At 39.3% G+C, this 24,252-nt stretch overlaps 1 protein-coding gene across 1 annotated transcript in view; it reads left to right on the forward strand.

Moving 5' to 3' along the window:
* The first annotated feature begins 2,060 nt into the window (after positions 1 to 2,060).
* Positions 2,061 to 24,252, forward strand: part of EMCN (endomucin) — a 54,196-nt gene continuing 32,004 nt past the window's right edge. Inside the window, exons 1-4 of the mRNA XM_062574176.1 lie at positions 2,061 to 2,224; positions 19,979 to 20,038; positions 22,373 to 22,465; positions 22,905 to 23,015. Of these exons, the coding sequence (XP_062430160.1) occupies positions 2,167 to 2,224; positions 19,979 to 20,038; positions 22,373 to 22,465; positions 22,905 to 23,015 (322 nt within the window). The 5' untranslated portion in view covers positions 2,061 to 2,166. The remainder of the gene's footprint in view (positions 2,225 to 19,978; positions 20,039 to 22,372; positions 22,466 to 22,904; positions 23,016 to 24,252) is intronic.

Consider the following 24,252-nt stretch of genomic DNA (forward strand, 5'->3'; position numbering starts at 1 on the left):
CTGACACCTGCAATAGACAGAGGATTTGTCACAACCTTAAGATGTGGAAATGAATTTTTTTCTAACTAAACAAAAGCTATTCCATACATGACGCCAATCTGATACTATTTTCTTCATCAGGTTAATAAATAAGCAGTTTTGCTGGAAGTGCTATGGCTTAGATCCTGAGAGTTCCTGTGTGTAAAACCATTCCAAAATGTTACTTCCCCTTATAGCGCAAAACATTCATGAGGAAAAAAGTCTTAATTACTGCCATAAGTAGGGCTGACTGTTTAATGAGTCAGGCTATTTGTGAGGTCAGTTTTTCTTCTTAATCTTCCTCAGAGTTGACAGAGAGGCAGATGAGCAAATATACTGTACCTTGTTCTCACTGTATTTGAACTCTTGTGATTAATTGTCATCAGCTGCATAAAATCATTAAGGCACAAAGCATGAGAATATGACAAGATCATGTTTTCTTAGCCTTTAACTTTAGAGCTCTACTTGGGTCTCTTCCACCTAACCAGAGAAATGTCTGTGAGAAGGAGAGATATAAAAGTTTCACAGATCAACTGGGGCTGAGGAGAAGAGAGAAATTTTGCTCTGGCTCATTAGACAATCCATTTGAGAGTGTTTCTCTGAGGCCTGTGTTCTTATCACATGGCATAGCAAATTAACATTGCAAGTATCTGTACAGAAGAATAAAGATATACTTTCTGTTCCTAATGGACCAGACCACAGTTAAAGCTAGTTGAAACTTTTCAAATTTTAAAAATAAGAAGTCTAGTTTTCTTTTAAAAACAATGCTTGCTTAAAAAAACTCTCACTGCCAGCCTTAATTCTATGGTATTAATTGAGCAAAAGTGATTTGATTCTCTCTGGTTTTGATACAGAATGAGACTAGCCCATCCCCAAAAGAAAGTTTTTTTTTTTTTTCAGAAACACTCTGTAAATTTTAAATGGTTGGCCATTTTATATCAAATGCAGACCAGAACCTGCATCATGTCTCTGTTTCCTTCTAGGACACCAGAATAACTAGCTTCAACTCTCTAACACAGTTAGGCCATGCCATCCATCATGTGCAGTGCTGTACCTCTTGGCATACTGCACGCTTGTCCAAACTGGTAGTTTGCAAGTTATGTGCAAGGCACTTGTGCGTGTGGAGATGTATCATCTTGTGCAGGGAAGTTTTCTCTGACAGCAGGAATGGTACAGTCATGTGTAATTCATTTCAAAAGTGTATCTTGTGCTGGGACATGGCCTGAAGTTTGGGAAAGGCTGTCATGGATCTGGCTGCATTATCAACCACTGTGTTCGCTGCATATCCACGCAACATGATGGCTGGCCAAAGTCTCTGCTCAGGGGTTTGGATCCCCATCAGTCAAAGTTGCTGCTTTAATATTGTATGACTAGATTCTATTATATTAAAAACAGATAGCAGAGCCCTTTCCTAAATGAAGCCATGAGATGTGGCATCTCCTCAAAAGTTCATGGACAGAGGATGATGTGGGCTAGTAGGTGGGGTGCAGACCACTGCTCCTATTCCTGGCTCTGCCCTTTATCTGCTGGGTGACGCTGCGCAAGGCGCTTCCTCCCTCTGTGCTGATTTCCCCTTCTGTCCTTTCTCAGCTATGCTGCGATGGCCAGCTCTCTCACTGGCTTTAGTATGAAACATCTGTGATTTTCACCAAAGGCTGCAGCCACCTTATCTAATAGAAAGAAGAGCCAGGGTGAGAGCTCCGTTCCCCGCTGCGTTATCCCCCACTACCCAGGCTCTGTCGCTATTATATGTTCCCTTTAAAAGTATCCCCAAATACAGTATGAAAGTTGGTGATGTATAGCCTATTCTAAGGAAAGGTTTGCCTCTGTTGAAAAGCTTTCCTGACCTCTTGGCCGAAGAAGAACAAAATAATGTATTAACAAAAACACAGTTGGCTGCCAAAGAAAAGGAGTTCCTGTAAGGACTGAAACAATAAATCTCCTCCGTACTGAACTCCCAGAGGGAGTATGTTGTGTTTCCTCCTGTTCTTTATCAAAGTCCCCAAAATAAGCAGGAATGGGCAGTGACTAGGCACAGTGTCTACACACCTTTTTCCATGGAGTAATTAAGGCCTGCCTCAGAGTGAGAGAGCACTCCCTGCCCAGCTGTGCAAGGGAAAGCTGACACCACAACCACCACCAGCAAGCATGAAGCTATTGGGGATTGCCTATTTCCTAGCTGTATGCTGTATTTGCACTTTGGGGGGTAAGTTCTTCGGCTTTTTTTTGGGGGGGGGGGAAGGGGGAGTAGACTTGTCACATCTGTAGGGCATTTTGTGAGCAAAAGCTTAGCTGTCAGCAGCTGGATGATATTTTTTTTCTTTTCCAGTGCAGTGATCGAAAGACTGTGTTGGAGAAGAAGGTAGTTGAGTTATATGTGTTCTGTGAAAGAATTTATGCCATTGTATTTTTGTGACAGCTCTTTTTCTGGATATCATGAATCCCCTCAGTCTGAGAGGAATTAAAAACAGAGATGTATTTACAAAGGTTTTCTGTTCTGTTTTTCTTCTTTAAAATAAAGCATCTCTTGGAGAGGTGTTTTTAAGGGAGAATTGAAAAATCTGTCAGATTTTGCAAATAATACTCTTGCAAATCAGATCTGTCCTGATGTGTTCCCATGGATTTCCTTGGTACTGTGCCAGCAATAATTTTGGCCGAGGATGTTTCTCAGAAATAAGTTTGATTTTGGCCCCAAATATATAGGGACCTAGAGTATTTATCAAGTGTCATATAATGAGGGATGCAAACCCGGGGGCAATATTTGTTACTGAGCGCAATACCTCCTTAAAGTCATTCTCAGATGCATAGATTTAATCACATTTCATAGTGTTCAGATGGGCACTGATTGCTATTTTCATTATTCTTCAGTTTGAAATATCATGCACTTTTATAGTCGAAGTAATTACTAAATCCTGAGATGGAGAGAGAAACTGTAACAAGGACCAGAGTCGTCTGTCATCACCTTTGTCAAAAGATAGATTTGAAACTAAGTCTGCTTTTATCTGCACTTTCATTTGCTGGCCGTTCGGGCTGAGCACTCATAACTAAAGCTTCCACAAAGGCTTATAGATTGCCTGTAGGTGAGTTTTTTTTTTGTTTGTTTTGTGTTTTTTTTTTTTTTTTTTTTTGAATCAGATGTAGAAAATTTATAATACTAGAATAATTGATCAGTTAATGAACTTTCCCACAGATTATGTGTTAAAATCTAAAAAGATCTTCTGTGGTGCAGCTTGTGCTATTGCTTGGTCTCACTGCTATTAGAAAAAAAATTAGTAAAGAAGTTTGAAAATAACATTGTGCCATAGAGAGAACTGTTCTTCTTACTTAGTAACACTTACTATGTTAAGTAAGTACAAGTTCTGAAAGTCTGTGCTGAGGTGCTATTTATTCTCTGTTTGCTACTCCTAGTAAAAATAGTCTTCCTGTCATTGTTAAACCTTTAATTTCACAGCTTCTGAAAAGCAAGGTGGAGTTGGATCAAAAGGAACAGAATCACCAGAACAGGCCATAAAGCTTATCGGAAAGCAACATGCAAAGGCAAGAGGACAGTCCTTCCTTTAAAAAGGGTTTTCCTCCTCTGCATGATGTGAACAGGGCAGAACTGGAGCCCCTGAATAAGAAAATTTCATATAGGAGATATTTGCTCTGAACAACTTCTGTTCTGTAGAAATAATGTCTAAAAGAAGCTTTATTACAGGATAGACTTGGTAGTGAATTTCTGTTAGTAAAATCAGATTAGAAAAGTAAGACCATGCATGAGGAAATCTAGATTGTGCATCTCCGTCGTCCAAATAAAAGAACATAATCTGATCATTTCTCCTTCGTTCTTCTGCATTATCATTAGCAATGAATAGTGAAAAGCAGGCTACCGTGCTTTCCTGGTGTGTCTAAAAAAAAAATAAACCACCTGTTAAGATAAAGCAGTTTTATTCAATTTTACTGTCTGTTGTATGAGGTTGGACCAAAGTCTTTAGGCTCCCATTACTTCTGGTGACTAAAGTATTCTGGACATCTGAGTTATAACAGTGGGATTTTATAATCTGAGGAGAGGAATGGATCCTAAGGAAGCTGACACGTGTCCCTCATATTGAGTCTCCCTGTTTTGAGCATTAGAGATGGTAGCAGGACACTCCTCTCTGGCTGCTTAGAAAAACTTAGTATTTTAAAATTATGCTCCGTAAAATTGAGAAAGGGTCAAATTATACCCAGCATTTTAATATTGACCCCCAAATCTTGGAGTTGTTTGCTCCATCTTCAGTTTACCAGAACAAGTAATATGTGGATTTGTAGCCTCTTCATATAATATATGCAAGCAGTCTGTGTTTGAATGTTTTGTAAATCATGCAGAAATGTACCAGGATGTTTGCACTGCAGTTTGTAGGGAACATACCAGATCTTCTGCAAGATCTCAGAATTTTATGCCCTGCCTTTAACTTGTAAGTGGGCTACATTTTCTTGCTAATTTTTTAGTCGTCTTGGGATCTTACATCCTTGGAAGCCCCTTGGGTTTTGATGGGATCTACGCTTTGTCAGCAAATTACTAGAGGCTAATTTACCTGTGTAAATTAGATGTTGATGAGGCAGATAGTCTCCTGACAACTTGTCTCTGTTATTGAGGATTTTCTTCACTCCTTCAGGAGCTAAATGACATGCTGAAGGCAGAAATTCCTCATCTCAAGATGTTCGGACCTGTCATATTGCCCTCTATTTTTCCAAAATATATTTCAAATAGAAATGCTTTTCTGAACTGATTCATAGCACTTCCAAGCTTTAAAGAACAGACAACAACGGAGTAGGTCAAAGAACCTCTGGCCAAAGCACAAGGATCTAATAGTGATGCTCCTGAGTCATCATTAGGGTTTATTACTCTTTAAAATGGATTAGGATGGAGCTCATTCATCAAAAAGATTAGAGAATAGGAATTAGCATATGCTTCTAATTTAAGTGCTTAGAAGATACATCTTCATGTGCCTCAGCCTTATGATACAGCACGGCTGTGGCTATATTGCATTGCAGATGAACTCCGCAGAGTGCCTCCCAGAGCTGTGTTGTCGCTTGTCCATCTTTGTAATGTGCTCACAGCACACCACAGCTTCCTTCTTGCCCCAACAGTCAGGTTTCTCTCCTGCAGAAATGATAGCACAGAAGAATGAAAGCACAAAAGCACAAAACATCTAGACTCTTTGCATCAGTCTGGATGTGTTCAGGTTACGCACTCAAAATTAGGCACTGAAATGTATTGGTCTCATGTTTCAGATCTACCTTGGATGTGTTTTATTAATGACTGATTAGTGACCCCTATTGACAGCTAGCAGTACCTTTCTCCATGAGTGCTCTTGTAGAAATTGGTGGGATTCCACACAAAGACAGACATTTTTCACTTTGAAACGTGGGAGCAAACTTGTCATTGAGAGCATGGTCCAAAAGCAACTGAAGCAATTCAAAGCTATTCCATTACACGTTGGATTAACTCTAACTGAGTGTTTCCCAAATGTCTTGCCTATTATGTGTGTATCGTGGAACCTGGGGTGTCATCCCGTCCCTGTAACATGGCAGGTCTTAATCCCAGGTCTTAGCTTGAGCTGGCCTCCACTAAACCTGGGTTCCTGGAGTCATTGTATAGATTTGTAGTTGCTTGAACTCTGATACCATTGTCAGAGTTAACCAGATGCGACAGATAAATAGTCTTTTCCATTTCCATCTTCTGTGCTCTCAGCTCACAATTTTAAAATGAAATACTATCAAAACCATTTCTGAGCACTTCAAACTTTTGAGCACGATCTTCTCTCGCTCTGGGATATTATTCATGGCTGTGCCCTGGGAGAGACACCAATGTACAAGCTGTCACTGTCTCAGTTGTGAAAATCTGAGAAATGTGAATAGGCTTTAGATAATCAGTTGCCTTTTTATGCCTTTAGTTTACTTGAACCCAAACTGAATGTTCTGGTAGTCTGCCTGTTGTTAAAAAAAAAACATGTTTCAGATGTTTCCAGCACTCCTGGCAGTTTGCAAGACCAGCTTTTTCAAAAATCAAATTGCAGTGCTAGAGCTTACTGTAGCCTTTAATTGAGTGCTTATTCCTGTGCAGAACCTTTCTTCCCTGCTGCCACATTCCTTTGATTCATTATAGTTGCCTCATGTTGGGCCAGTTTTGTCTTAATGGATTTTAAGGGTCTATTTACTATGGGGCAAAAGGAAATCATTTGTCCTAGCCCCAAACCCAAATGCAGGTTTGCTCTGTTTACTAAGGATAGAAATAAGCAGCTTGATACTTGGTTGATGAAAAGATTATGATTTACAGCCAAAACAAATAGAAGATGAATCTGAAGGGCAAGTTGTCTGCAGTGTTCAGCATCAAACCCAAGAATATATACTGCCATATAACATGCTTAACAAGTGGTTGTCATGTCTAAAAATTTAACAGAATGTTTTTTCTAGTTTAGCTATCTCTTTCATCTGGGTTAAAAACTAGAGTTGTTACTAAACTTTACTGATTTAAGTTAGGAAGAATGATCCACAGAGGCTTATGCTTCAGTTTGTTTGCTTGTTTGTTTTTTCTGAATAAGAAAGGAGTAAGAACCTTATATTTGGTTTCTGATTGTGTACATAGCTATACGTGTCCTGTGTGAAAGCCTGCAAAAACACAAATGAAAAACAATCTTTAAGAAACTCTCATCCTGGTGGAGAGAAAGAAATTTTAACTTGTACCATTCTGTAGCCAGGTTAACATCATGGTCTAAAGATGAGTCAGGCTCCATGGTAAAATCACATGAGAAAGATGTCATTGTTTCTGCTCCTTAAGAAAGCTGGGAAGGGGGAGGGTTGTCCATTTGTTTGTTTTCACTGCAATAAATTCAAGAAAGACCCTTTAATGGTTTATTTTGCAATTGTGTAGATAGAGACAGAACTTGGCCTGTTGGATTTGTATGTGTAGCAGTTGTTATTACCAAGTATAAGTCAAGAATTAAAGACGTGGCTCCAGTAGAAGATAAACATTTACTTTTGGTTTCAGCTAGCACTCTAAAAATAGGTGTCCCAGATTTAAACAGAGGATTCAATACCCTGGCTTGTACCATGCCTTGCTATGTGAGCCATTTGCATTGTTCAGTGCTATGCTCGAGCTATGAGGCGGATAGATACTTCTGGATTCGTCTCCTTTAAGTGAATTCTTGGATGGTGTAAAACCAGCACATTGTATCAGACAAACCTACCCACAGTAGGAAAAATAGTTTGACTCAATTTAATATGATGCTATCTCTACATTGTGTCTTCTTAACCTGTCTCCTGCTGTGAGAAAGGTGTGCTTTGACAGTCACTTGCTAGTACAGTGTCTCTTAAACTGAGCAGGCATGATTTGCTGGGGTATTGTCCCATTGCAGAGCAGACAGGAAGGGGGAGCAAGCCCCCTTCTGCCACTCCACTGTTCACCAAAGGCTAGTCTGGAGGGGCCCAAAGTGTCTTCTCGTCAGCAGCGAGGCTAGACAGTAGTGCCTTTCAGGCAAGAATAACTAGCTAATGCTCTAAAGATTACATTTTGAACTAATAGAGTAAGAATTTTCTAACTGTTTTTCAGTGGAGAGTGGATGCTTGCCTGATTCTGGTACAGGTGAAAATCCTAGCCTATTTGTCAATAAACTATTCTTGAAACAATTTTTAATCACCTTTTCCAATGACACTAACGTGCCCCCGGTGTTAGCTGTATGTTGTAGATAGCATCCAATCTCAGATTGCTGAAACCACAGAGCAAGGGGCACATAGTTTTGCACCATATTTATCTGCTGTAACCTTTCTGCCTCATCTTATCACTCTAATGAAATTGTGTGTTTTGCCAGGATGGGAGTGATACTCCAGCCTTGCTGTCCAAACATTTCTGCCAGATATGTAATCATTTTTAAAAGCGCATTCAGCTTGTATTAATGCCCTGAGTTCACAGTTTGTTTGAGGAATGTCAGAGTAATTAAAACTTTAGGGTTAAAATAATTAAATCCCTGATTATATTAATCAGTTGTTTAGGCTTCCTGGATATTTCTTCCTTTATAATCTTTAGCAGAAGATTAGTATCATATTTGGGCTGGGCAGATTTGGCTATTGAGGCAACAACTGGTCAGCATGCCAAAATCTTTGGGTTTTAGTTAGTCTGATGAAAACAGCATCAATAGATTTAGTAAGCTTCCTTACAGCAGTTGCATTATTTTCTTTGTAAAATATATTATTGATTTGTTTGAGTCAGTATTCTTTGCGTGATAGTTATTTGAAGTTACCAGAGCTCTGTATATTCCTCCATTTTTGACTAGTTTGCCACATTTTCTAGCTTGTTTAAAATGCTCAACAGTGAGCCTAGACTTTTATTTAAAAGACAGTATCAATAACCTTCTAAATGTAAATATGTGTGGTGCTATCTATCCAAGTGCAAGGACAGTCTGAAATCATCTGTCTTTGATAGATGAATTACCCCTCCTCATCTCATCATGGATCATATATCACATCAGTGTAGATGATGTAAATGTTGGCGTTTGCAAACCTCTTCAAAGGTCACTAAAGCAGAAGTGTTTCCAAACTTGGTTAGATGAGGTGCAGGAAATGCTGAGAATTTCTTCAGCAAGAATTGAGAAACCCATGTCTTTACCCCCAAATTCTGAGCTGCCACATTGAGAAGAGAGACTCTGGTTGTGGGTCGCGTATAGTGCTCAGCTGCCTTTCTAAGTCCCCAAAAGCCAAAATACTGCCTAAGAATCACAAATTCTCTGATATTCTCACCCAGTTGTCCAATCCTCATTTCCCCATGACTCCTGCAGATGGTTCTTAAAGCAGAAGTCTGTGGCACACTAGAAAAAATGTTTTAGGGGAGCATGAAATTTCATTGCAATTACTCTTTCTGCACGGGACTATTAACGTTTGTTTCTGGAAGACTATTGAATTCTTTGAATTATGGAGCTATCTGGACATTGTGTGGAATTTAACTCTGCTTTATCACAAAGCACATGGGTTTTGGATATTACAGAAGTTCAGCACTGAAAGGATGGCTGCCGAAAAGAGCTATTATTGTAAAGCAGCTTTAGGTTCTCTTTAGGAAGGTTATTCTTATAATAGCAGGTTGCTACAGTGTATTAATATATTTGCTGTGGTTCAGAAGGCAGCAAATATATTTACCAAACTGCTGGATTTCATTTGGAACAGCTCACTGGAGTGGCTGCCAGTGTGCAACCAGAGGAAGAACTTATTAAAAATATATGCCAATTAACCTAATACTTGAGGTGTGCTGATCACAGAAGGGGAAATCAAGAGTGCAGGTATTAGAGACAAAAGCCACCCAGTGCAGGACTGTTTTTTGATCTCAGCATGTTTTATCTGGTCTTGTTCAATTGGCTTCAGAGGAATTCACTATCCTCCTTTGTGGGCTATTCTGTGTGCTAATGGAGTCATGCGGTTAGCACATCTTAATGCTATTGAATTTAAGTGGACTAGTGCACAATTTTATTTCATTGGCTTACTGATACTTTCTTATAGTGCACTGTCTGCTTTCTGACTAATTGCTTTCACCTTACATTTCCCAGAACTGGCAGAAAACACTGTTTTCAAGTGAAAACAGTGGAAAATGAGGATTGATCATAAATGAAAAAAATTGCCAAGGGAGAAGATCAGAAGGATTTGAGTAGGAATGCAACAACTGATTCACAAATACTTGTAATTGTCATGGGGAATGAAATTAGACTTACCTGCACATTAAAGTACAAGTGGCAGCTAAATATGTTGCACAACATGAGATCATCAGTTCTCAGAAACACCAGATTTTGCTCCTAGCTCACCGTAACTTCCCAGGGCACTGACGGGGACCTGGAGTTTTGACTAGCCTCTGTCAAAGCCACTGTCTTGATTTTGATCTACTTTCTGCTCCGCTAGGAAGCTGATCGTCAGCTTGGGTGCTGATTTGGTATCACATAAATACCATTGCTCTTTGCTAGTCTAATTTCTTGTTGTTGACCCTCTGCCTCAAGTGCTCTGCTAGTAACCAATAAGTAATTAATTTCTTGATTTCCACTTTGCAGTAAAAAGCATGTGAGAAAAACATTTTGGATTAGCTTCTGAGCTCAGCTGTTGTATCAGGTTGGTAGAAATTAAAAATAATATGAGTATTCAGTCAGCTTTTCACAGTTAGGGAGGTCTTCCTCAGCTATGTGGTCCAGTTACAGAAAACAGACATTTTTAAAGTGCATCCTGCGTCCTTGCATATAACGTAACACAAATGATACTGTACTCCTGTCTCTTTTGGGCTTCATTTATGGGATATTCTATACTGTTTAGCCTTTGGTTTAGGCATTGTGGAAAAGAGGAAGAGGGCCTCAACTCAGTGTGGAATTACGTTAATTATAGAAGCAATTTTACAATGTTTACACAGAGGTTTTCTGGTGGGAATAGGTTTTTGATGCTCCAGATGTGTTCAGAGCTTTGTCAGGAGCAGAGTGGCATGGGCAAGTGCAGCTGAAATGAGTGTATAGGCTGATGCAGGATATGCTAAAAATGAACACATCATAGCAGCCACTGCAGTGACCATTTCCTGAATTATACAATTAGTCGTGTTGCTTGAGATGCATTTTGATCACAAAGATAGAGCTAAACAAACACAAAGCAGTACGATTTTACCAACGGCTGCAGCCCCAGCACATCAAAAAGGATAACTTCCGATTGACCTATGCTCAACTTCCCCTGTAGTTCTTTTATTTTTTTGTCCTACCCAAACACACTCATTCCTGAGAAGCAAAAATATGCTCAAAAATAATGTGTTACGGAAAAAAACATTGTGGGCATTACCCAGAGAACTACACAGTCTTCTCTCTACTTTCTGAGTGAGGGTGACTTAACACCAACGCTCCTGCTCTTTCCTGTTGCAGGGAAGGGACTCTCCTTTTATTCTTTTTCTTGTTCTGCTCAACAGTGCACAATGTTTTAAAAGCTCTTTCTATATAAAACTGCACCTATTCAAAAACATTTTAAAACTGATTTAGCATGACTAACGCAAGGGGGGTGGTGGTTTGTTTTTCATACTATAAAATAACCTTTAGTAACTCCTACTTTTTATCTTATACATGGACACAGAAATACATTACCATCAAAGGGTGATAATCTGGTGGGTTTAATAGTTTTAAAGGGTTTAATTAAAACCTATTTAATAGGTTTAACAGGTTTAAATAAAGTGAAGTACAGAGCTTGGAGTCTTTGTCCAAAGCAGGCTGGAGTGCTGGTGAGCATTCTGAGCACAGCTTTATTGCTTTATAGAGAGCAAACAATGTCCTCATCTCTCTGCAGCATGCAGTAATAAAGACATCCACCACGCTTAATGTAGGAGCAGAAAGTGCAGAGAGAAAGCTCGAGATTAAGAGTCATTGGTAGGCAAGTTTGCATTTCTTCTGAGTCTGTAAGACAAACCATGAAACTGTCTGCTAAGTGCCTGGATTCCTCTGTCCGCACATGCCAAGCGGTAAACCGCGCTTTGCTTGCTTTGCTTCAGATGCTAGATAAAACATGTGGGCATCTTGCCCAGTCCTTTTTAGTATTGTTTTCGACTGAGCAGGAGCCCTTAGCAACGTAAAGCCACGTTAGTGAGGCCAGCTGCCTTTTTTTCACCGTTTCTCTGTTATGACTCCTTACGTAGGAACTGTTTGCTGTGTGCCCTGAGTGTGCTTTGTGGAAACTATGCTATTTGCTCAAGTAATAAACAATTCTCAGCAGTTGCCTGCTGCCATGGTGTGCCCAATGTTTGGCATGAGGTCGTGCTAGCCACATGTTTGGGTGATTGGGAGAAGCAGCTGGGGCAGTGCTGGCACCAAAGTTTCATTTCCTGGCTTTTCCCTGTTCCCTTTCAGAGAAACTGCAAGGCTCCCTCCCTTTCCTTCCTCTCCTCAGTTGCTGCTGCTGTTGGGTTCCTCTGGGCAGCCCTGCTTGGATTTCCTCTGCGGAGCAGGAGTCCCACATTGCCCCATCTCCAGCTATCAGTTTCCAGGAGCAGCATTGCCCTTGCTTCCCTTTCCTGCTATGGAGGTTCACATTGATGCTCCCTTTTAACTAATTTCTTTCTCCTCGCCACGTTCACAGATGCTTCTGCTTTTCGCACCTCCTATGAGGGAGCAGGGAGGGACCCGTGTCCCTCTGGCCCAGGACTGTCTCCTTCCTGCCTTGTTTTCTTCCTCCAGGCATACATTTCTCCCCACTCTTTTATAGCACACAGTTCTTGTTCTGCACTACCAGTCTGCACACCAGAGTCAGGAGCTTCCAATGGAGAAGTAAAAAGAGTACCTAAATGTAGTATCTCATCATGTTGGGTTTTTATATTATGTTTTAGTTTGCTGTTTAAGAGAGATTTGACTGAAGGGAAGGTAACAGCTTGGCAAACTGGAGGTGGTTTCCCACCTCCATAGGCAGTGGAGAATCACAGGCTTCCAGCTGATTGGCATTAGGCAGCAAAGAATGTGGCATCTCTCCCTGACTTATTTTTTTAGCATTGCCTGTATTATCTGTTTTAATCTCACAGGTGTTCACCTGAAACATGATTGGTGTAAATTTGTTCAGAGTCCACACAGTCCTTCCAGTCATTGCTATAAGATACTAACAATATAGAAAATACTGAAGAAAATGACATATATATATATATATTGCAGAAGGCCACATTAAGAATATTTTCAGATGTGCAAAAGCATTGTGAGACCACGCTGGAAAGACATTTTGTGATTTTTGCTCATGAAGGTATTGCAGCACTGGTGATCAGCATAGAATCACTACCAGGGATGAAGCTTTCTTTTCATCAACTGTTATTTCAGTGCAGATACTTGCGCTTAGATACTACTGCAGACACATCTGAATGTGTGTGTGAGGCATGTCATGTGCTATGTATGCTTTAACACCCACAGAAGAAATATAAAGATATGTGGGCTGTATATTTCTCTCTGAGTTGCTTCAACTTCACGAAATTTGCAAGTGGCTGGTTTAATTTATCACCATTGCTGCATGTTATAAGTGCCAGATGGGTTTCACTGGATTACATCAGACTTCGATTTCCATTTAAATTCTAGCTAATACAACCATAGAGGAAAGATTTGCAATGTAAGTATTTATAGCAGAATGACAATTACTTTAATCAAATTCTTTTAAAACACAATTTCTATGGGGTTTAATATTTTGTTAGTGTTGTTTTTTTTTTTTAATTTTGGGAGGATTGATTTATAGATTTTGTATTAAACACGACTGCTAACATTGGGTTTAAACTTCTTTTAACAGTACATCCCAAATGGAAGATTTTGTAATTTGGGAACACCTATGCTGCTTCTAAGATTTTTTTTTTTATTGCCTGCTAATGTTTTAGATAGTCTGCATAAATAGGTTAGTCATTTTTTGCCAAACAGTGTTTAACTGTGACCACTGTTCAACACTGCTGTTTGATTTTTGAAAGTTTCATGCCATAATTTCAATCTTAACCAAATACTTCACATGAAATTGGATGTACTGTAGGTAAAACTGTTCTTAGGTTTTAAGCAAACACTATAGTTAAAAAAAATGCCCTTAAAATATGCCTGGAGGACTTGAACCTGCAGATTTCCTGGGAACATGTTTCTGTTGATACTGGGTAGCTCTTGTTTGTGCTATTTTAATGAGGGGTAAAAAAGCTGCATCTAGTGGAAATAAAAGTAGCTGCAAAAGTGCAGACGGAGGACTGAAATAGCAACAGCTATCTAAATGAACCCTGTTCCTTGCTTTGGCCTAAATTACAGCTTTGTGCAGCATGTTTAGAGCGTTGGTTCTTACCTAACACATGACCCAAACAAAGCAAAACATTGAGAAAGCTGAGACCAGTTGCAAATGCAAATTTTGCAGCTTGTATCCATATTATTATTATTTTGAAAGAGATAAATGATAAAAAATGTGGACACAGATAATATCTTGAACTGTGAGTTTCTCTGTTCTTATGAAACTCCATTAATGATAGAGTGTGGTGCCATTGTGTGTTGCAGTTTGTAGTCTTCTAGGAAATAGGAACATACTATTATCCCTCTTTTACGGGTGGGAAAATGAGAAACACAGAGTGTCTACATGACAGATTAAGTACCAGAAGCTCTATCTAACCTAATTAAACTGTATTGCTCTACACAGAGTTACTAGAGAGGGTGGAGTAATGTCTACCCTGCAGTCATAGCTATTTATCTTATTTGGGGTGATTTATCTAGAGTAGCTGTAAACTAGCAAGCTCACATATTAATTATGGTAGTGCAATAATGCAGCACAGACCTCCGAGCCATGCAAGAAGTTAGGTCAGTCCTTGGAGAACTGGCGAGCGTGGTGTCGTTACTAAACAGCTGTGAGCATTGGTGCCAGCTACTAGAAAGCTAGCTCATGTGTCTTGACAGATTACCCTGAAGCTCCACGGGAAACTGAGCTTGAGTATACTGACCCCTGCTTAGAACACTCTGCTCTCTCCCCCTTGGCTGGAAAGGGGACTTGGGAAATGGTAAATTTTACTGAGGATGAAACCCCTAAAGCATATAACTGCTAAACCTCACCAGATGAAAACAGGCCTTCTACGGTGACTTTCTCTAACAGCAGCTAAATCTCAAGTTTAAGCCCTAGATTAATGCATTCAGGCATACTCAAGCTCTGTTTGGAGAGCACAAGTGGAGTTTGAGAGGTACCTGAAACTTGCCTTGGGCCTCTGCACATGGGAGAGATGTTTGTGCAGTGAGAGTTGATGGGAGATGAACTGCTTGTCTAGGTAAATCTTTTTTTTTTTTTTAATCTTTAGGAAAAAAATGCGTTAAAAAGGAAGAAGAAATTTATCTCAAGATTTAGGTTAGAAAGCAGTGAACAAGTACTGAGGGGGGGGTTGAGGAGTGAAAACAAAAATAAGGGAAGTGCAAGAAAAACACTAGGCCAGGGAAAGATCAGATAGATAGAAGAATAAAGACATGAAGCAGCAATAAATGAAAATAAAAGAGAAATCCTAATAGACGTAGAGCTCCAAGCTAAGAATAAACAGATTGTGTGCATTGTTGGGCAACAGTTATTTATTGGGAATCCTGAGAATATCAGTACTAGCTTTTCTCATATGGATAATTATACCTTTCCCCAAAGAGGACAAAACAGTGGACAGTCTGCCCACAGATACTGCTGGAGCAGCTGCTATAAGAGTCTTCTGTGGTTGTGGCAGGGAGCAGAATTATCATCCGTTTCTTGTGAAAAGATCACAGTTTATTTCTGATGCTGTGTAAGACAGAAAGCAAGAAGGTGGTAACTTTGACCTCTCCATGTCTTGCATAGGTTCAGGGTCACACAAACACATATAATATGGGAAATGGCACCTGTGGATTCAGCTTTACAACTTTGAAGCGGGGAAGTAACACGTACAGAAGTTTGAGATCAGGTTTCCTCAGAACATGTCTTTGATATTTACTTCTGTCTAAAGCCATTTGTGTATTGATCTGATTTAAAGTGGGGATATCTTACATCCTCAACCTGATACAGGCACTGAAAAACTTGGAAAATTTCCTTAGCATGTAATTCAAATTTCCCTTGTCTGTTACCTCTAGTTTTGTCCTGTGTGGACCTAATGAGTTTATTCCTCTCTTTATAGTAATCCTTTACCTACTTGAGTGCCATTATCCTGCCTCCGGTTATTTTTTCCTCTCCAGACTAAACAAATGCAATTCTTGTAATCCTTCCTGTGGGGTCTCTCTCTCTCTCTCTCTCTCTCTCTCTCTCTTTTTTTTTTTTTTTTCTCTCTCTCTAGACTCCTGATGATTTTTATTGTTCTCCTTTAACCCCACTCCAGGTATCCCGCACTCTTCTCAACAGGTTTCCCCAGGCAGGACAGAGTGCTTCCACTGTGCCCTCACCAGTGCTGATCTGAATGGAAGGATTTTAATACGAACATAAACTCCTGTCTGGTTAGTGCAAGGTCAAGTTAGAAGAAGACTAACAGGTCATTTTACTCACCGTTTCTGTAGTGAGAATAAATTCTCCAATATTTCTTTTCAAAATTAGAAATTGACGCCAAAACATCTAGCTTTTAAATACAGTAACTGATATCATGAGTATCATCAATATATATTCAAAATAGTCTATTCATGTTCAGAAATATTTTTGAATTTTTTTTTTTTTTTGCATTCACTTTAATATTAACTGTTTCAAGTAGTGTTTTAAACTTACTCATTGCTCAAATGAAGAAGGAAAAAAAAGCAAAAATGACTGCCTGGTATTGCATCAGCAATTTCATTCATATGCTACAGCATACTCTAGGGCACAAAGCACTAACAGGCACCTAATTAACACAAGCTCAGGACCTGCTTATCTTAGTCTTCCCAGTGTAAAGGTAAAGACAATGAGAGATGGAGGAGATGAGAGCTCCAAACTCAGGCCTTGGAGGTTGAAGCCTGCATCAAAAGCTGCAGTTTGCGGACAACTGCACCACTGGTCTTTGCTAACTGAATTTAGAATCTCCTTCTGAATTTTAGAAAAGAAAGAAAGAAAATTCAGTTTTTAGGTTAGTTCACTTTGAAATCATGTATCAAGACCAAATTTAAATGATTTTATTATTGTTTTAATTTTAGAACAAATGAACCTTTTCAATCCAAGCCAAGATTTTTTTTTTTTTTTTTTTTTTTTTTTTTTTTTGAGGGGGTACAATAACAGCAAATTCTGTGAACTGTTGGGGGAAAAAAGAAGTAATTGACCTTTATTTTTTTTATTTTGGCCTCCTGACCACAGGTCAGATGTTGGTCAAGTCCTCTTCTTCATTCCTTCACATCCTTCCCTGCCACAATTATTCTCTCAATGTCTCTGTGCCTTCCTGCTCTTCTGCTCTCACCTTATTCCTGTCCTGTTATCTTCCCCTCTTTGTGATTTCTTCTCTCCCTCCTATCTAGTCTTAGTCATGTTTTTCTTTTTTGGATCTCCCACCCAGTAGCGCCATCTCTGCCAACCTTATTTCAGTCCAGAGTATCGTCTTAGCACCTTTTAGCAACGTGTACATTCTCCAGACACAAGGCTCTGTACGGAAGGCACATACACTCGTTTGGTTGCCTTTACTGCCGGGGAGCACAGCAAATAGGAGAGGTTTGTGAGAGGGAGCAGCTGACAAGCAGATCTGGGCTGCTCCCACGGTATACATCAGGAGTCTCTTGTATCAAAGGAGTCACTATCTCTGAATTCCCCCAAAACAGTGCAACTGTAACTTAACTTGTCTTTCATCTAAGACTGCAGCCAACCTCACGTGATCAGAAAAATAAATCTCCCTCTCTGTGTCTCTCTCTCTTTGTCTAGCTAACAGTCTCTAATAGGCCAAAGATTTTTTTCTCAGTCATTTTTAATCTCTTGATTTTATCCCCATAGGATTCTCCTTAGTCACAATTTAACTTCACAAATAACATAATAAGCCACTAGCTGCATTACTTCTTTGAACCAACCAATACCATCCCAAATCCTGGCTAGTTGTAAGCATGTTTTCATGTTGCTTTCAACTTGTTTTTAAAATATACTTAATTTTCCATCCTGTCCTAAGTGTACAATTGATTCATTCATAAAACTCCATTTTTATTCTATTCTGCTGATACAATTTTTCTTAACTTCTCTAGATAAAATCCAAAAATTTGGATTCACAAAACAGCATAGCAAAAGCTCTAGGAAATTGCAGCTGTATCAGCTTCTCCCTGCCTTTGACACTGCTAAGGGAGAATCAAAGGGACAGAGGCAGTTGTGCAGCAATGGTATCCTACTGCAGGAGTGCACTGGGGCACTGCAGTTGCCTCTGAGGAGAATTTATGGAGTTAGCTGGTCATAATGCTATTAACTAATATTAATAAAATGACCCAAATCATAACTGTGACTTAAATTCTCTTTTTTTAATTTTTGAAGAAATATTGCTCCATCATCATGGATATTAAATGCAGCATGTCTTTAGAAGATGAATACTCTGAAAACTACAATGGACTTTTCTCAAGTCACACTGAGTTAGAGAATGAGCTAATTGGCTAGCTAATGTGTTTAGCTGGTGTTACAGACATGGTAGTTACTGAGAAATGTTAAAATAAACCATGTGAAATGTAGGCACTGTTGAACAAACATTCTGCTTTAGTGCTATGGCCCTGTGGCATGGGGAATTAGAGGAGCTTTGTCACTAGCTCTTAATGAGACTTAAAAGGCAGAAAATTGTTCCTTGTTTGGGAAACCCCTAATAAATACTTGCTTTTTGGTCTATTTGGATATAATTTGTTTTCGAAGTATAGGGTTAAAATGTATTAATCAAGGGGGTTAGCATATCCTGACTGTATTCATGTAACCTGGGGAGAAAAGCAGAAGCAGCAGCAGGTCCATAAGGAAAAGATCTCATTTCCATCTTGTGTGAATGGTGAGGTTTCCACAGACAGTAGCTTTCTATACTCCTCTGCCCCTCTGGTAATACAGTGACAAAAATTAGTCTGGCTTTTAGTGAGAAGGGCTACAGATTTTCTACTGAAGCTGCAGGAGGTAGTGAGGATGGCATGAACTTGGGCAAGACACCAGCCCAAGCTGAAATCACTGCAGCCTGCTCCCACGAGGACAGAAACACTTGCCAGGGCCAGCCCTGCTGCCCAGCACATGCTGGGCTGAAGTCAATGGTGGGGACAGGAGTGTACTCCAAACAAACTGGGCTAGTTTGGTGTGTGCTGGGACATGACATTATGAAGGCAGCAGAATGTCACAGGGGGACACTGGTATAGGGGCAAACTCCCAGCCAAGGCTCATTAGAAATACGTGGGGTGCCATCACTACGTCACAGCTGAGAGGTGTGATACCACCTTGAATTCTTTAAACAGCAATTGTAAAGCTTATCTGATGAGGCTCTGTTCTGAACATGTGCCTGCAGAATTCCTGCATATTTTTTCCTGAATCCCCAGGTTAGGTCGGTGACTCTGGCAAGCGTCAGATGGAGCTCATGAAATGCTAATCAGACCACAGCATGCTAAGCAGAGGGAACAAAGCTGACTGTTCTGCCCTGTAGCCAGAAAAAGAGAGCATGCCAACAGATATTACCATGAACGGAGTTACACCAGACTAGTGACATACTGTCCTGACTCAGTTTTGCAATGTCTATATTATGGCATTTTAATGCAGCATGACAGGATGTCACAGTACAAACCTGTAAGCATTGTAGGACTAATCTGTGCCATTCTGCTTTTCCATTCAGTAGCAGAGCTGATCTCTTCCTCCCCAAATGTAACTATCCTTTTCTTACAGTAGCGTACAAGGGTTGTTTCTGATTCAATGCAATTTTGCATCCCCTTCATCAACCTCTGGTGTTAATAGGGAAAAAAAAAAAAAAAAAAAAAAAAAAAAAAAAAGACACTCCAGAAATAAGGATGAAACTCTTCTTATTAAGAAGTCAAAACTCTAGTTGAGTCATGCTTTTAGAATTTTTCTACACAGATAGGAGATGTAGAAATTGTTTTGCTTTTCATTTAGGGTTTTTTTTAAATAAATTTGGAGATTTTTATCTACTAACTTGACCTAGGATGTTTAAGATTGCTATCATTTACTCCAGTAAAATCCCAACAAGCTGGAGTATTCCCTCTAGAGCAGTGTGGAATGCCCATCACTGGTCAACCTGATGTTTCCTGGACCATGTTCAGTGAATTCTCCTCTCTTCCTCATATATAGGGAGAAAGGTAAGGCTGAAAGCATCTCTTGTCAGAAAACAACCCGGAGTCCTAGAAGAGTGCTAGAAAGATGCTCCCCATTAGGAGCAGTGAGGGTGTATCTAACAGATTTAGTATACAACTTGAAAAAGTTGCTAGTAGAGTTGTGTGACTTCATTGCTTCTGGACTTGATTTTCTAGGAAGGGCCTTGCTACTCTGTGCCTTATATGCCTTATCTATATCATAATGCTAAATAGATCTGGAAGATGGCTGAACTAATGTGATGTTTTTTCTGTGTTTATTTCAGAACATAATACTACAGACAATACCACCAAGGCATCCTTTACCATATTAACATCAATATCGGGTAAGAGCTCAAATTCACTGTTGTCTGGTACTCTGAAGTTCATTTTTAACTTCCAGGTTTTCCAGCCACTGAGAGATATCAGGTGAATTATTTCATCTCAGGTGATTGTAGTACACTCTGTTTTTGCCTGGGATTATCATATAAGTCTGTTGAGAAGAATAAAAGATTGAGGGTTATGTGGAGAATAAAGGATTAAGGGTAGTGTGGAGAGGGCTAATTGGAGCGTGTGGGGGGCTTTTTTGTTTGTTTGGTTTGGGGTTTTTTTCCAAATGAAAAAGGCTTGAATTATGTGAGTTTATAGGGTCTCAAGGAGTGTTTAAATTGTGACCAAGTATAAGAAAAGTTAGCTGAGACTTCATAGTTCAAGAGGTTGTCAGATCGAGAACCTGGAAAATGGCACCAGCTGTCCAGCTAGGAATATGGCACCAGAGAGTAGCAGATAGTAACTAATCTTGTTAGGGTGGAAGAGGACCTGGGCTTAAAGAATAGAGAGTTATATAATATTTGACAACACTGGGTCTCAATTAATGTAAGAGTATACATATGCATAAAGCTGTCACTTTCAAAAATACTACTGATAACTTCTTAAAACTATTGATGACATGGTTCACATTTTATTGATGATTGATGTTCTTATATCCACCAGAGCTTTCTGTTTCAGAAGATGCACTCTCCTCTTTAGTTTGTGATTAACTAGGTCAAACTTAAATTCCTAACACTATGAGGAGTTAACAGAGAAACTCTCTAGCTCAAATGGTGAAAGTCCATGCTTCTGGCTTATATCTTCAACTGACACACTCAGTTCGCCTTCTTTTGTACCTTTATACTTATTAAAAACCAATGTTGATTACATTTCATACATGTGAGCTAATTATCAATTCCTTTATTAGTCTGAATGTTGAAGATGCTGCTGCATTTCATAAATGATGCATGTGATGCGAGAAAACTTGGAAATAGGACTGTATTTTCTGATAATCAAAGGCACCAATGAATCTGTTACAGAGCTGAGAGCACTGGGATTGTAATGATGTAAACAGCTGAAATGCTAGTAACGGAGGTAAATAAGATGCAGCCAAGTGAAGTAAGCATATGTTATGGTTACTACAGCACAAGAATTAGTCCTTTTCAGATTGTGTTGCAGTTCTTTTATGCTTCAAAAACCTACGTTTACATCTGTTCTGAACATCTAATGAATGTCCAACACAGCACAGTGGATGAGTTCTTCAAATGTTTTGCTGAAATTTGCCTGATAGTCTTTTGCCTCACAAGGGAAAGCATCATTGGTACTTATGTCTATGAGAAAAGTCTCAGAAGCAACCTATGAGAATAAAACATTTTGTGGGAGTGGAACAAGCTCTCAGGAAGCTCCAAGCCATTCTTTGAGGCATTGCTCTTCTAGGTGAACAGCTAAGAAAGTGAGAATAGAGGAAGAGTGTATGATCAAGTATGTTTTAAAAGTTCTGGTGGGAATATTATATTTAGAAGTACTAAAGTCATATGAAGGAAAACATTTTCCCCACCTATGGAGAGGCAGCATGACATATGTTGGGTTGTTGACAAGGATTGAACTGAGCCTCTATAGCTGACAGTAATATTTTCTGTTTATATTAGATTAGGAGAATTGAAAGCTGGGCTGTTAAAATAATTTTGTTATGTGTTTCCATCCTGGCTGCTTCAACAACAGGTTGGCCAGTCCATTCCTTTGGCCACATGCAATGTAGGAGTGTGGTATGCCACCCATGCACTGACATACCAACATAAAACTTTCCAAAATCTTAGTGATGTCTGCTCCCCTCCTTCTGTACCAGCAGCAGCTAGAAGTGATCCCTGCTGCCCTAGGAAGTCGTTTCTTCTCCTCTCAGCCTCCAAATCTTGCCTCTCTGGAGGAGAAAACAGAAAACTACAATGTGCCTCAGTTTAAAGGGCACTGAGTTCACTGCTGGGAATATCACTCAATAGTGAATGTTATTCCTCTCATCAAGAATTTTCTGCACTTCTCTGCATGCCTCAGAGAAAAGTCTGCCAGGGGCTCTTTTCTCCCCAAAATCTGAGTGCAGAGGAGGAGAATGGAAGACACGTTGTAGAGAGTGGGTCTGGGAAAGCTAGCTGGCAGAAAAACTTAACTGGAGCTGGACGTGGTCAGCACAGACAAAAGGAAAAAGCTCCAGCAAGCTTAGCTAGAATCTCTTTCCCCTCAGTCCTTTTCCTGTAATTTATATAGATATATAGAGATGTTCATTACTTTTTTGCAAGAAAGCAGCTAGAGCTGCGAGATGTTTATTTATGCATGATAAAATAATAAACATGTGAATGTCTTTCTTGCTGTAATGGAAGCTGTGAACACATTCACTTCACAAGTGACAACACTGCAGTCACCAGCACTGAAAACAATTGCAAGAGAAGCTACAAATGAATCTGTCACAACCAGTAAGTGAAAATTTTTTTGAGCCAATTATTGACACATTTCTAAAGAACTGTGTGGAGGGGAAACAAAAAGAAAGAATCAGATGTTGATCAGAAATTTAAGAAGCAGTGCCTCTTGGCCTGGGAATTTGTATTATAAATACTGAATTCTATTTTGAAGCCTTTGGGGAGTACACAATGGCTCTCTTCGTCCGATTCAAGATGACTGCAAAGCAAAGTCTTATAACTACATTACCATGGGCTTGTCTTCAGTGGAATGACCCATCTGTGGGATGTGGTTTCTCTGCAGTAATGGGAGCCCTACTTCATTTTTCTTTTCCAATTTAAATTAGATATGCATCTGGTAATTTAAGATTAGACTGTAAGCAGGCCAATCGGTATTTTGCACATACATGTGTATGCAAAAATTAATCAAATAACTTTAATGTCCTTTCTTTATTAGGCTCAACCCCTTCAACTAACACTACACAACAGACAACACAAGGTACAACAACACAACCACCAGTAAAAACTTCCCCCACAGTGGACGATAAAACTAACAGCACAATAAACAGTAAGTAATAATTTCATTGAAGCGTTTCTGATTCATTCGAAACTAGAGCTCTGAAAAAAACAGTGTGGATCAGTAAGAAGAGATCAAAGAGAGTAGTTTGGGAAACAAATTCAGAGGTTTTGAGAAACAGAGCTCTTCATCCTGCAGTATTACATGTCCTTAAAGAATCTTGCCCAAGAATCTGACGCAAGGAATATTATACCTTTAATTTGTAGAGGAGATGGTCTGGGGTCCTTAGGATTTGAGTCTCCTTGTAACTGGAGAGGTGAATTTGGAAGGGTTTTAGTTTTTTCTTTTCTTCTGTTTTTTTTTTTTTTTTAATTATTTAATAAGTATTTAATTAAAAGAAAATGATTATACATGATCAGAGCAATATCAAAGCATCCTCCTCTATTTATATATATGTTCAATGCTAAGTTAATTATATTCTATATTATATTGGGTCATAGTACTCAAAGCACAGATGTGGTACCAATTACCCTGCAGCAATCTTAGGAAATACTTTTGTTCCCCATAAATCTTCAGAATAACATGTGTGTTGGCTCAATGCATCAAAATGAGTTTCTTCTTAAATTTATTGTATGGCTTTTGGATATTTACATTGCTTACTTGTTTACATTAATCCAACCAGTTAATACAGTGCATTTCTTGAATTTTCTTTTCTTAGAAACCGATCTCTTTGCTGTCAATGAACTACCAGATAAATGTTTGCTTAAGCCTTTTTCTGAACCAGAGCTTTCAAATACTCTATTTTTTTTTTTGTATTTAATTGACTGAAAAAATTAAGAAAGAAATACTGTAAATATTTCACTCAGCAGTCAGAGGTATACCAGCTTGCTCCAAATTGGCATTTAGAGCACAAGTAAATGTGGCAATTGATTAGAGCTTGATTTCTCTTTCCTTGATTCTCTTGCCTGAAAAGCGAGTTCTATTAGTAGACTGCATGCATGCTTACTGCTTTTAAAACCATTGCTCATGGACCTGGCCCTGTTATGCTGCCTATAGAGCAATTTCTCTCTCACACAGAGGTTACATCTTCTACTGATGCAGCGTTCGTGCTGTGATTATCATAGAGAAGAGTCTGATCATTAGTCTGCACTCTTTTGCATTTTGGCTTGCCTTTTAAATGCTAGGATTGGTGAATCACAGGATACGAGTTGGCCAGTGTGCAAGCTAGTGCGGTGATACTGAAAACCACAAAGAATCTTTTTAAGTCTGTACTTGTGATCGCATAGGC

This window comes from Rhea pennata, chromosome 4 (genome assembly GCF_028389875.1).
Source record: "Rhea pennata isolate bPtePen1 chromosome 4, bPtePen1.pri, whole genome shotgun sequence".
Classification (NCBI taxonomy): Eukaryota; Metazoa; Chordata; class Aves; order Rheiformes; family Rheidae; genus Rhea; species Rhea pennata.